Source organism: Xiphophorus hellerii, chromosome 15 (genome assembly GCF_003331165.1).
Source record: "Xiphophorus hellerii strain 12219 chromosome 15, Xiphophorus_hellerii-4.1, whole genome shotgun sequence".
Classification (NCBI taxonomy): Eukaryota; Metazoa; Chordata; class Actinopteri; order Cyprinodontiformes; family Poeciliidae; genus Xiphophorus; species Xiphophorus hellerii.
This window is the reverse complement of record NC_045686.1, coordinates 12,219,804-12,234,775: the sequence shown is the minus strand read 5'-3', so window position 1 is coordinate 12,234,775 and position 14,972 is coordinate 12,219,804. Positions and strand designations below refer to the sequence as shown.

The 14,972-nt window shown below is 36.7% G+C and overlaps 1 protein-coding gene across 2 annotated transcripts in view; it reads right to left on the bottom strand.

The window, feature by feature from the left end:
• Positions 1-24: 24 nt before the first annotated feature.
• usta (uronyl 2-sulfotransferase a) overlaps positions 25-14,972 on the bottom strand; it is a 50,707-nt gene continuing 35,759 nt past the window's right edge. For both annotated transcript variants that reach the window (XM_032586071.1, XM_032586072.1), the window contains 5 exons: positions 12,555-12,634; positions 12,292-12,445; positions 3,064-3,161; positions 2,811-2,968; positions 25-2,366 (listed from right to left, as the gene is read on the bottom strand). In XM_032586071.1, coding sequence (XP_032441962.1) covers positions 2,074-2,366; positions 2,811-2,968; positions 3,064-3,161; positions 12,292-12,445; positions 12,555-12,634 — 783 coding nt within the window. In that variant the 3' untranslated portion in view covers positions 25-2,073. The remainder of the gene's footprint in view (positions 2,367-2,810; positions 2,969-3,063; positions 3,162-12,291; positions 12,446-12,554; positions 12,635-14,972) is intronic.

Genomic DNA, 14,972 nt, shown 5'->3' with positions numbered 1-14,972 from the left:
CAAAGGACATTTATCTCAAAGGCCTTAAATGATAAAATGAATTTATTATGAACCAGTTTTCCACTGTAGACACATTGAAATGGCATGTATAGTCTCATCACTTTGAGAAACATGATACACGCTAAACACTGTTTTCCTTCCTGAGAATTTTATCTTGAATGCAAATGATTACAAAATAATAAATTAAATTGATATGAAATAAAACACTTAAAACATAAATGCAACAATACCAAGAAGACAGGTGATGGAAGTTATGAGGTGTAGGTTAAGTCTGTAGTTGACATGTTAGCTTATGGCTATGTGGATTTTATACTACTTCTACCAGTAGCTAATGTAAAATGATAAAAAAAAAAAAAGTTACTGTAAGCTGACTTAAACAGATAACTCAAGTTCAGAATTTTTTTTTATGTGGCTCTTTTCAAAGATCCTAAGCAGTTAACAGCCTTTGTTGGGTGTCTTTATTTACTATAAACAAAATAGTTACCGTAGTATAGGAGCTGACGCACCAATAATACTTACCTGTATGAAACATCTGTCACTTATAGAAAAATAAAGCAGTTAAGAAAGTTTGCAAATCAGAGTTGAGACTTTTGCTTCTTACATTCATTAAATTTTCTTTTATACATGTTGTTTGGAAATGTGGCCATCTCTGATCAAAGTACTTGCTTGATACAGGAACATTATTGGTGATGCAACATCTCTGAGCTTCATTATCTCAATAATTATCGGCTCCTCTGTAAATAACAAAAGCCAAGCAACCCTAATTATAGCTAAAGGTTTCTCAGGTGATCTAAAAAAAAAAATCGAGAAATTATTATCAAGATTTCAGTTGCCATAAAATCCTTTGGTGCTTGACAAATTCTGCTTAGCCTTTGCCTGTAGTAACAGCAAATCCAGAAAACTCTAAATGAAGATATATAGAGAGTTTTTACTGTGGGTGAGATATTAACTGCTTATAATCCTTTAAAGAACGTCACGTTAAGAATTCAGTACTTTCTAAAACACAAAAGAGCACAAACACTTCCATGCCTTGCAAGCAAATATCATTCACCACTACATAACCAAGTCAAAATAAAAGGCAAAATGTTATCCAGTTTTGATCAAATCCCTCATTTTGCTGCAGATGTTCACAAAGCATTATTTCACAAAAAAACCCTGCAGGATATTTATACAGTTTAAAAAAGCATCACAGCAGAACACTGTTATTTGGTAAACTCTGATTTCTTTGCACCTTTGGATTACAAATGAGGCTTCCTAATGCTTTTAGCATGTGACACATACCCCTGACATACTGTCAAAGAATTGTATTTCCCAAATAACAAAACTATTCTAAATTACTCTGTTGGCAAGGTCAAACTCAGTCATTCATGTACATCTAGGTGGAATTCTCTGAATTCATAATAGATGTGTATGGTTTAACCCTCATTCATACCTTACAACATTTGACAATTCCTTAAAATGTTATAAACATCTTATAACAACTGACTTAACTTAATGCAACTGTTACCAATTGTGATCCCAAAGCTTCCTGTCTCACAGTTACTGGAAATCCTAATGAGATTTGGCACTTATAACAGTCCTGGACAGCTAATATACATACAATACTTTTGGCACGTTTCCCCCCCCCCCTCGAAGTCATTTTTTTAATTAAATCAGCACTTTTATAAAATAAAAGTCTGATTGGAAATATCTCTGAAGTCCTCTTCAACATTTAGTGTATATCCCAACACATTAAATTGTCCGCTAATCTCTCCTGGAGATTATAACAGTTAAGATCATAAAACCCTCATAACAAGCTCCAGTAAAACCAATCATGAAATAATTTGAGCCTGTAATTATTTCCATCTGTCCTTGTCCAGTTCTTAAATAGATCATTTTTGTTTCTTTCAGTTGCTTAAGTCCAAAGTGCTGGGCCTTTCATAACAGGAGCTGGAAGACGAAAAACCGAACTCTCCAAAGTAAAGGAGCCAAAAGACAGGACATACTGCCACTATTCCTCTGGGTGTCTCATGCTTTCTTTAGCCAGTTTTAGTCGACTCTATAGTTTGGCTTTATCCACTGTTTACACAGTCCTCAGGGATGAACCAGCCAGCTGTTGGCGTCCTCCAGGTCTGAGTCTAGCTCCTCATCTTCATCTAAAGGTTCAGGTGTTCGAAGGGCCAGTTCACGTAAGAAATCAGGCGGGTAGGCCGGCGGGTGAGAGGTGGATCTCAGGCCAATTTTCTTCTTCATGAGGTGAAACTGGTCACGGATGAAGTCATAGAACTCGTACTCGTAGCGCATGCGGTGATACAACACCTGCAGGGCCTCCAGCGTAGGCGTATGTTTTCTGACCGTGCCAGTCAGGTTTCCCATTTTTCGATATTCTTTGATAGGAAAGCGAAAAAAAGACAAGTCAGTTAATACAGTTGAATTAATTTAATAAACCACTTGCTAAAACCCAACTTAATGAATTAAGGGTTCTGCATAGTCGAGCCGAACTGCCAAAATAATTTTTTATTGTTGCAGTAGAATGACAAAAATCACGTCATATTGTTCTCAGCCTCATGTCGTCCGCCCCTTCTTGTCACAAACCTCCTTGAAAACTTTTTGCCCCTCTCTGCATACAAAACTATTGTGTGATTGGTAAGAACTTTGTGGGTGTGTTTTTTCACATATTTCTCGATTTGATATAAGTATCATGCCCAAACACAATTAAAAAATAATAATTTGATCAGATGAAATATAGTTTATAATTGGAATTAAAGTCTTTGCCTCTAGTCTTCTTTTAAGAATAACAAACATCATGACATTTATCAGTTTGCACCAACCTGGACTCTTATAAATGTCAAGCACTCCAGAAAAGTAATGGGGTAAGAGTCTCTCCAGCATAAGCAGAACATCCTCCAGCTCTTCCAAGATGCCCACAAGGAGGTAGTTCTCCAGCACATTCTGCTTGGCCCTCTCCAAAGCCCACACTCCAGGGTCTCTGTGAGACATACATCCAAGTAGGAAAAGTGAGCAGTCAAAAAATATTTATGTCAAAGGAATTGACGGGAAAGATTCCCAAAGCTGTAAATCTACCTGCACTTAGGATGTTGTCCACAGAAATAGGGAATGATGTAGAAAACTCGAGGATTGGAGCACTCAGGGTAATTCTCTAGAATGCACACATTTATATCCTGAAAGTAGACAAACACAATAATGTTAGTTTTGAAGCTCTTATTTCTACATGTTTTTTTTTGTTGTTTAGTGGCCGGCTTTATCCACTAGATGGAGCGCTTCACTTTGATAAACCCAGTCAGTCTCACAATGGTGAGCCAAAGCGCTTTAAGAAAGCAACATTATGTGCAAGAAGATCAAGTCAGCCCTACATCTGCTATCAGTGCAAATATAACAACAAAAAATCAGTAGAGCACACAAAAGATTTCACAGTTTAGATGTCGGACGTGTAGTGATGAGGGAGAGTTGTGACTTTTCTACTTGAATTTGGTCATTATTAAAAAATGGCATGGGGAAACATGAACAAATATTAAAAACACACATGCAGCAGTGAAGCAGGCCAGCCACTGAATGTTGTGGAACCTGGAGTCAAATCCATGTCAGGTGACGTAAGTATTCTGCATGGAAACAAGTCCTGAGAAACAAAACACTCTAGGAAGCTTTGCTTGGCAGCATATCCCAAAAGAACTCATGCTCATGCTGCAGACACAGAACAAGGTTGGTAACAGGCTTTTTGTATCAAAATAGATAAAACTGTAAACATGTACTCAAAGCTGGTTCTTTTAATCACCACTTTGGAATATTTTCTAATAGCAGAGCTCAAATGATTAATTTATCAAGTTAGCTGAGTAGACAGAACCAGAACTCCGGCCTTTCCCAAATGATTCCAGCTGCTGATGAGGGAATGATGTAAAAGACCTACAGATGAACAGGCTTTGTTTTGGAGAGTTTGGTTTCTATGAGAGCTAGCAAGTGGCATTTAAGTAATATAAAAAGTGATTAATTGCCTTAAGCAAAAAAAACAAAATACAAAAAAACACTACCACATACAAATCACTGGCCTGGAAAACACATGAAGAAACAAAAAAGAAATTGTTGATCTTTAGGTTTTATACAACTGGTAAAAAAATGTTAAATAAGACCTTATGGGCAAAAATGTCCAACAGAGATCAAGATACATCATTTTGTAGACCAGTTTGTTTCTGATTCAGTGAGGAGCTGTGGGGTTTTGTGAACTTTTAGACAGACTATTTTTAGTAAGGTTGTGCACAGGAACTAATACTTCCTGGTTACCAATGAAGCAAGTAAGTGGGAAACTCTTCATTGAAATGACAACAAAAGCCCAGAAGATCTCTAAGAAAGAGTTCAACACTGGAGCACTGTGCTATTCAGGTCATGTTTGCACTAATCACAAGTTGGCTGTTGTTTCAATTTTAACAGCACCCTGTATTTGGCACATCCTCGTGCAGTCTCAAGTAGCAATTCAAGGTCCTGTTAAATCATTTTTAAAAATGTGTATTTAACTCACTGTCAAAACCAAGCAGCCTTTTTTTTATTGCATTATGAAATTTTTGAAGTCATTGTTCGATTTCAGGAGCACAACTTGAATCAAACTTGTAATATCACTCACACATATGTTTATGTTATTAAATCTGAGTTTTCTCAAATAATTTACATCTTTTTCACTCTTTGCAATGATGTTACTGCTTAAAGACAGGATGTATTGGCTGAGGCAACTCCCTAACTGTATCATCTGATTGGCAATATGCTCAAATACACGCAGACAGCTGCTGGAGTAGTAAAAAGCAATGAGCGGCTAAAACACCAGTCATTATGTTTTACAATGTACATAAAGTACAATGTGCTAAGTGTATAAAGAAAGAGAAACTATTTTAAGTTACATTTTGTCCACACATGATTAATTAGAGCAACACTGTCCTGCGGTCATTGGGTGGTAAATGGCTCATGCTCTTATCCCGCTTTATATAATCCAGAAGATCGCAAAGCACATTGCACTACATTTAGTCATTCATCCAATCATCCACACATTCACACACGTATGGTGGTAAGCCACTACATTGCAACTATAGCTGCCCTGTGGCATACCAACAGAACTGAGGTTGCCATGCACTGGCACCACTGGACCTTCTGACCACCACCAGCAGGCAAGGCAGGTGAAGTCTCTTGTCCTCTTGTCAACAACTGAGATAGACGGAGTGGGGCTCAAAATGGTAACCCACCAATTATAGAGCAAACCCCTACCTCTTGAGAGGAGAGACAGGGAAACACAGGACAAACAAGACACACATTCAGTCCTAAGAGACACCTGTTAATCTACCATGCCTGTTTTTGGACTGTGGGATGAAGTTGGAGTACCCAGGGAGATCACGCAAATTCCATGGAGAAAGACCTCACGCTGACGTGGGGTCACAGAAATAGATGAGAAATTGTAGAGTCCAGAATGTCTATGGTAGGTGAGTCTGTGACTGATGAAATGTAGCTTAGTTTAAAGATACTGATCAAGCATATAATTGAATTGATTTGAATAACTTTTAAGAAGTATCGAACTGGGACTTAGTTTTGGCAAAAGACTAAAATTAAAGGACTCTAGTCATTATGTTGACAAAATATCTTAAAGGGGGTAATTTCTAATCTGTTGTTGTCCTATCTGTGTTTATTCATTCAACACTAGTTTATATTATTATATTTCTTGATAAAAATAGTTATCTTTTGGCAACTTAACTTAAGAAAATGTGAAATTAATTTAACAAGGAACCCTGAGTTTGAACTAAATTGAGGCTGAATGATACACTAGCTTAGTACTTTTCTTACATCCACACACACAAAACACTAAAAGTGTTTTTAAGAGCACTTTTAGTGTTTTAGAGCGTTATCATAGGCAGATAATGCTCTATAAATATCCATGTCATAAAGACTAATTTATTGTGTTTATGCAACCAGAACTGAACTAAAAAGCTAAAGCTCTTAAAAAAAACTCTTAAAAAGTGACACAAGCAAAGGTGACTTACACACTTCTGATTCTCAGGAAGTCTCTCATAGTATGTCATTTATATACCACAACTGCACACAGACAAATGGGCACAAACATGCACTCTTTTAGAAAGCCTCATTAGTATGTCTAAGCCACCTCCTTCAGTCACACTCAGGCTTACTGTTATCATTCTCCCTGTCGATTAGCCAATGACTAGTAGGGCAAACTGCTGCAAAATTGGCCTAATCTCTGAAAAGGTCTCACATTTCAACCTGTCCAGGAATGGAGAGGCGATTACAATAATTGGGATACTGATCATTTAACATGTTCTTGTGATTTCCACCCAAGGACTATTGACATATTTAATTTCTTTTATTTACTTTCCATTACTATTCTTTCCATTATGAAATTATTCTCTGTTGCAATAACACCTCCTTGTGAGTCAAACCTTATATTCCTGTGCCAACAACATGAAACACATTTGCATAATGTCCTCTTATTAAGTAGTTTGGCAACCCTTAAAACAAACACCGAGCAACTAAACAGTGAACAGAAACAAAGTTGATAACATCAATAGGTTTTCATAGGCAGATAACGCTCTATAAATTTCCATGTCATAAAGACTAATTTATTGTATTTATGCAACCAGAACCGAACCATAATTTAATAAAAAAATAATTTCTCTGCATATGCATCATATTCTTCTAGATGCTCGTGCATATTGTTTTGAGTTATTCTGGATGCAAATGAAATGTCAGTGTTTAATGGTTTGTTTATGCCAATTCTTTTTGAAGCATTGGAATGGTTTTATAACACAGAACTTAAGTGAAAGTTATGAAAATAATTTCATGTTCAAGTTTGGATTTATTGTTCACATTCTTTCTGTGGTACGCAGCATCTTCTGCCTTGCTACTAACTGGATAATTCACCAGTCTCCTTAGCAAAACTAGTATGTCTAATTTAAATTGGTTGGTTTTCATAAATGGACCCAGATCCCAACCACAGTCCACAGAGTTTTTTAATAGGCTTAAGGCTGTGGCTTTGGGAAGATCACTCCTGAAGCTTAACCGTTGTTTATGTACTACTGAAATAGCCAACTGTGCTAAACTGTGTCTGTTTTTTAAACGAATAATGAAGAAGTATTTATTATTTTTTAATTCAATTATTGTTTACAGATTTCATTGCTGTTGTTTGTAGTCTAATCATTCCATGATAGAAAAAGGTTAAAACTAAATCAAGAAAACAAAAAGTGAATATAAAATTTTGTTTTACCTGGTTTAGTGTACTAAAACCTTCAGCTGGCAGATAAATGTGGATGAAATGTGAATGATTCCATATGTGGATGAACAGTCACTGTTTTGTTCTCCCAGATCAGTCTCTTTCACACATCCTAGACCCCAGAATGACCTGCTTTTCAATAATGTTACAATGCTATCCATTATTTCCCTATGCTTATATTCTAGCTGTACCTAGGCATGTTTTTATGCTAAAGATAGAATGATTTATTTTTGGACACAAATAAGGCATAGTACTACTCTTAGTTCCCTATTAAAAAGTGACTATATTACCTTATATTCTATTTTAACAATGCAACACCACATTCAAGCTTTGAGGGTTACTTGCATTACATTATGTATAAATAAATAGAAGTTAAAATGCAGTATTTAATACATTGTTGCAGCAGGCACCAAATGTGTACAGCATCAAATGGGTTCTATAGGGATGTATAAAGCCGAAATGATCTTTGTACCACAAGAGGGCAGTGGAGGAAGCACACCCTCAAAGGTTTATCTGATGAATCATTGACAACAGCACAAATCTCATGTACATGACTTCATGAAATTTTATCGATGAGGAAGTGTGCAAGTCTTTGTTTTTTTTCACAAATTTTCACTTGTCAAAGACCCGTCTACCCAGTATCTAACATGTCTGTCCCAGCAGTCAGTAGTCAAAGATAAACAATTTCAGTTGTCCTCAACTGCATTTAGTTTAAAAATATGCATTTTTAAACCAAATGCGTAAAGACCATAACAGTAATGCAGTAGGATATCTTTAAAAAACAGTAAGTGCAAAATTTGAAAATAACTTTATTTGATTTCATTCAACACTACCAAGTCAAAGTCCTAATTAACCTCTTAACTGTCACCCCAAAACACTTGCATGTAAGTCAATGGGTCTATGAACAAACAAGAGTCCTTATGACAGGTTAGGGGCTTTAAAGTCTTCCAGGGAAATCATTTTACCTCATCTTTTTGGACAAACAAAATCTGAAAATATGGAATTTCAGTACCCAATATTAATAAGAAAGCAAATTTTGTGAGTTGGTCACAAATTAGGCAATCACGAAGACAACGAGAGAAACAATGTCTTAGTCTTCCCAATATCAAGGCTTGTTGAGGCAGGATTCATGTCAGTAAAGCCTCTTTCTTTGTGAGTGCAATTATTTTTTTCAAAGTTCTTGTAACTGACAGTTTAATTGGAAGCAGATGATTTTTCAGTTAGCGTGGGAATCTCGTGATCAGACAATTGTCTTTCAACAGCGAGAACTGCCCAGGTCTATTTCATTTATTCTTTGTTGCTTCACAAGTCATTCACAAAGTTTGAGCTCTAGTTTGTGCAGCTGTCTCTAGCGGAGATGCCACATTGCACAGTTCATCATAAGTTGTATCATTCCAAAGTGTTGAGTCCATAGCTCTTCTCAAAAATTGCTGATAACAAATTCCCCAAAACGGGGCTTTCAAATATAAGGGGCTTTCTGCTCCATCACCTGAACAAGACAACCCTGTCTCCACTGATGACTGACAATTGATGAGCGCAAGCACCGGGGCTGATCTATGAATATATTGCATGTGCTTACATCCGTTGCTGCCTTTTTGTATGACTAATCACATGAACCAGCAGAAGTAGGATTGTTCACGTTAGCAAGTTAGTACATTAGCAGAACATAAGCGAAGATACTGTATGTGCACAATTGTAATGGAAATATGGCTACAATCAGCTATTCCCTCTATATTTGATTGTTTTATAAATTATCTAATGAGATGAAGCAAACCTAAAGAGAGAAATTGGCAAGTAATCTGAAAAACTAAAATCAAGTTGCCATTTCATATGTGACCTAAATTCATTAAAGGTTCAATCGATTATTATAGATTATGAATGACAGATGCTTATCTGAGGTGGATATGTCATGAGGTCAAGTAACCATTACCTCACTTTGTAAAGGATAGCTCATGTGTATAAAGAGGGGTGTGGAGACTGACAGAAAATCCAGCTGGACCACAGGAATGTCTCTGCAACATGTGCATAGGGTTCGTTTCGGCCCCTGTAGGCAGACTGACAGTGTCTTTCATTGACACCTCTGAAATTCAGCCAGGGGGAGGGCAGCGAAGGCAGACACACACGAGGCGGGGAGATACATCTGATACAACTTTAAACTTTGATTGCTGACATGGCTGGGAAAGAATGCTGATTCTCTGTCAAGAACAATAATCTCCTAGTCAGAATTGATACTGACATTTACAGTGCTATGCAAAAGTTTTCCAAACACCTTGAACAACTTCGTAATTTGTCACTTTACAAAAAATAAATAAATGTACTCTATTGCAATGACATATAATAAGCCAATCCAAAGGTGAGCCTTCACACTGGTTATAGGACCATTAGAGAACCGGCTCTAACAAGCTACTATATTGCCCTGTATAGAGGATACAGGGCAATCCTCTATGATTGCCCTGTATTTAACTCCATTCATCTTACCATTACCTCTCACCAGGTTCCTTGTCCCTGCTAAAGAAAACTATATCCACAGCATGCTTCTGGCACCACCATGTTTCACCATAAGCATTGAGTGATTGAGATGATTTGATGTGTTAGTTTTCTTTAACACCTTGCATCTTGTCTGCAAGTCAATATATTAAATTTTTGTCTCTGACCACAGCTCCTTCTTCCACAAGTTTGCTGTGTTCCCTATATGACTTGTAGCAAACTGCAAATGGTACTTTCAAAGCACAGGTAACTTTAACAACACAGCTTCCTCCTCCTACTAAACTAGGAAGGGGCCCCTGTAGTCTGCATACTTTAATAACTCAACTCACATGGTCTCACTCAAGGGAAAACAGTACAACACTTAATTACCTCCCGTCTGACTCAAGCCAGGCTGACGTTTACTCCCGCTCTTGTTAGCCTTTTGAGAATGACCCTTCTTAGGTCTCTGACTCTGACATGAATGTATGATCAGACTGGCATAATTATTAGATACGTTGAAAATGGTAATTGCAAATTATGATTAGATAAAAATATAAATAATATCAAAGGAAGTGTCAAAACTCATAAAAAAACATAATGATTTTTTTTTTTTCTGCAAACCAGCTGTCAGGTATTAAGTATGTCATGGTATAGATGAGGTCTGTAATTAAAATGTATGCCTTGGTTTGTTATGATTTGATATAAAGACTGACATCAGGTTGTGATTTGATTTTTGTATACAACAATTATTTACTCTGTCAATATTTTCTCAGCCTAATAACATATGTGCTATGCAATTAAGTGGTTGGTGCAAGGCATCCTTTAGTGTTGACAAAGGTTAGATTCCGAATATGTTTTTCTGAGTGGGGTTTATCCTATTTTCCACATTAAATCTACTTATTTCTCTTTTTCTGTTAGTGAGACACTAACTACTCTCAGATAACCTAGGCAGTCACATTAAAGACATACCTTGAGGATCTGTATGAATGGTAACACAGTATTTCCTGCTTCTGGAACATCTTCAAAGACCTTTTAGTGTCAAAGCATTGTATAATTAGAGTTTACATGAACGCCACGCTGGAATCAAACATTAGCATTTCTGTTTCAGTTCATATCTCAGCACAACTTCAGGCTATCATAGCGCCGAACCCTATCTCAAAGCACTGTTAATGCCGAGAGAGAGAGAATCACAGCACAAACATGCAGCAACAGTGTGTTGAACATTCTGAATGCATTAGCTTTTTGAATAATAAGCATCTGTAAAATTGATCTCGCCAATGTCAATAGGAGAGTTAATGGGCTTGTGGAAACTGGGACTGGGATAAATGGCAGAAAGAGAGGAGGAATGCTGCAAGATACAGTTCTTGCTGGGCTCATTAGATGTGACTAAAAATAGATTCCTTAGAAAAACCAAGTGAAAATGTGGGACTAAAACAAAATGATAAGAAAGTCAGCTCTCTCTTCAAAGGCTCCAGTTTAGTGTTTTGAAAATAAGTTGACCAGTTTTATTAATGTTATGATAAATCATATTTCTACAAAGCCTTTCATTTCCTAGCGGGCATAGTTGAAAAAAATATATCACAAAACAACCCCACCTGCTGCTAATTTTCTGTTGTTAATTATTTTTCATTAATTGAAAGGGGTTATAAATTGGAGCAGCATGTTCAGTCAGGGACGTCATTTATTCTGTGGAAAAATAGGCCTTAATTAAACAGATGGTTTTGATTTAAAGACTAAAGGAGCGAATGCTTTATATTCGGTTGTAGTACATTACTAAAATCAGTAAAATGGGCCGTTCCAGACAGTCCTCAGAAGAGAAGTGCACTTTGATTTAAAAATAAATTAAAGAGGTTAAGTCATAAAGACGTGTTTAGCTAAAATTACCTTAAAGAAACTTGTGAGGTGACATTAAACATGAGGTTTGGAGGCAAACCCAAGAAAAGCAAAGGACTTGTAAAAAGCAGTTGCCAGATGAAGGTAAACTCCACACAATCAAGAAAAATGAGCTGCATCTCTCAATCAAAGACAGATGCAGCTCTCACCATCAAAGAGGACATGACAGAATCTTGATCAGGTAGGAAGTGTAGAAACAGTAACAGTTACTGAGGTTTGTTTAAACCTCATCAGGCTGCAGCAATGGTAGCGATGAATATATTTCCACATCTGAGGACATGCAATCACATGCAGGAAAACACTGCATAATAGTGCATAATAGACTAATAATGCTTTTCCATCTGTCAAAAGGAAGCGTCCTCATTATTCACAGAAGCTGACTGTTCTAGAAGCCAAACCTGGCTGTAAACCTTGGACAGGTTCAAGCATTTGGATTGGTGAGACACAAAAACATTTCGACTCCAGAAAGCATAAAACTCTGTATCCAACTGAGGCACAATGCCCTTAAACAGACAGGATTTTTTTCTCTCACAGTTTTTTAGCATAATCAACTGTGCACTAACCTCACTTACAAGAATGGGGATTAAAATTAAAAATCAGTGAAGAGAACTGTGTAGTGCAGCTTACACCTTAAGCTGAAACGATTTTAAAGTCCCAACTGCTGAAACCAAAGTACTCACTAGGTATCGCTCATCATCTTTCATCCCTGGTGTTCGGATGAGGTGGTTCTGCTCCCCTCTCCAATCACCAAAGCGACGGAAGAAATAGTTGGAGAGGAAGCGGTTTATGGGATCCCGGATTATGTTGATGTAGACAGGCTGCTCTATCCTGAACCTGAAAGAAAGAAGAAAAAAAACCTAATATCTTGAATACTGCATATTAGCCAAGAAGTGTTAAGAAACAATGTTGGTTAGCTTTTTATTCTGTTGCTGCTCCACTGTACCTGGTGAAATTCATGAAGTGAACATGTCTTGTGTAGAGAAATGGCTGAGGGATCTTACTGATGTTCTTCACTAGATCCACCTGCACAAGAGCCACACACACACACCCACCCACCCACACACACACACACACACCCACGCCCACACAGTTATTTATTTGTTTATTTTAAATAAAGTTTGCACAACTCTTTTTCCCTTTATCATTCTTTGTCTTTTTTGAGAACCAGATAAGTTCGAAAGACACACACAAAAAGAAGGAAACATGCAAAATATTAATTGTTCTGTGTTGGATGCTACAATATGCTAAGATCAAATAATGAACACTTCTAATTTTCTAGGTAACCGTTCAATCAAAACGAACATGGACCTCTCAGGTGCTTTATGTAAGCATACATTTTCAGGCAGAACATGACAAAATGCAGCAATATAAGACAAATGTGTCTATTAAGAATGCCAAAAAGGGTAAATATAAATAAAATCAGACATATACTGAAGACTAGGATGTGGATCTTGTTTTACCATTTTTCAAAAATATTTTATGAAATTACAAAATTTATTTTAAAACAAAATAAGTTGACTTCCTTGTGTAGACAGCACGGAATAAAATCCTAAAACTAATCCGCATAATTAAATGTGAATTCCCACTAAGGCATTTGCCAAAATAAATGTTAGATTCACACAGAAGAAATAGCTATTTTGATTTATTTGTTTCCAGTTTGCCGGTATCACAAAAGGCCACAGAAATTAAGCTTATTAGTTGGCACCTACAAAAAGAATTATGACAGATGATCATGCTTTGAGAGATTTTGACTTTTATTGTGTGAGTTGCAGGCATATTTATGTACAGTTAAATAGATAAACTAATATAGCTACATTGTTCTACAAGTGTTCTAAAATGAGCAAGAGTAACTTTACAAAACTTTTTGGGGATTTCCTCTAGTCGTTAACACACAAAATGGAAATAAACTAATCTTTGCTGTGGTATTTGTAACAATAAACTGAAGAGAGTAGATAACGGAATCAAAAACCTAGCTTAGGTTGATCTGACACAATAGGACAAATTGTTACATTCAAACTAATTTTATACTAGTGAAACAATCCAGTATCACCATAATGTCCTGATTCTTTTGCAATTTGCTTCTCACATATTTTCCATCTTGTGTTATTCACACGACAAAAGAAGGACCCTTGGGGCTTTCCAGGTCTGCTTGGAGAAACTTGCAAGAAGCAGCCAGAATACACCAGATTCAGGGATCTTGGACTGAGGTCCACAAAAATGAATCCAAATATGAAGTCATTCCTCACCTAAATAGTTCCATATTGGAGTAATGCAACATAATATGCAGCAAACGTTCCTTCTCTGCAAAACAGGGAATGCATTGTATTTGATTGAAAAAAGGAATTAAAAAAAACAACTAATTGAGATACCAAAATGCTTAGAAGGACTGTTTTCTGTTTAGTTTTGAAATTCAGAAGCAATTTTCAAAATATCAACTAGAATTGGAACTGGTTGCCTTATTGTATGTATAAGACACAAGAATCTTGGGAAATACTGATGCCCTTCAGATGTTATCTGAAGGCAGACATAATAAACAAGTCAGCTTATTATAAAATAAAAAAAATATAAATACTTAAAGGAAGAATACACATTCCCTGCTTAAAATTACAATATGGTGAAAAAACAGACTCATTCTTGGCAGTCTTATCAATAAAGATAATAGCATGTAGCATATTTAGCATATAATAGCATATTTAGAAAGGCAATTCTTCAAAATGTAGCCCTGGACACGAATCTGGACACACCTGCAAGCAAGGGCGTATGAAAGCAGCAGGTTTGACATAAAAGTTGATGCTCTTTGCATTTGAGTAGCAGGATTTCACGGTAAATTGCGCTTTAGACAGTAACCCAGTGTTATGTTGCCAAAAATGGTGTAATATGTTTCTGTTTATGTGCACCACTCAGAAATTTGGCTGTAGCTTTCTGAATCAACTCCACCTGGCCCATGCCAACACATAATGGATTGTAGTGATCCAATACTGGGGCAATAAAAGCTTGAGCAGCATGTTAGGAGTCACTCAGTAAAAAGAAAGCTTGACATTTTCCCTAAAAGAACGAGTGTTTATTCCAGACTTGCATTGCCTACATGTGGTATGTAGTCTAAATTCTTAGCCTCATTTCCTGCCATAATGCAACACCTGCTTTTATGAATTATGCATTGCGGCAGCCCGACAGAAATGGTCAAGAAATGAACACAACATGACTCCAGGGCATTACTTGTTAAGTTGACAAATCTTTCTTGGCATTTTGGCTTCAACAGGAAAGTAAGGAGAGCAGCAGGATGTGCCCAGTCATTGAACAAGAACACTTTCAACAAGGCATTCCTCTGGAACAGTTCTAGGAGCTCCACGTAAGAACAAGT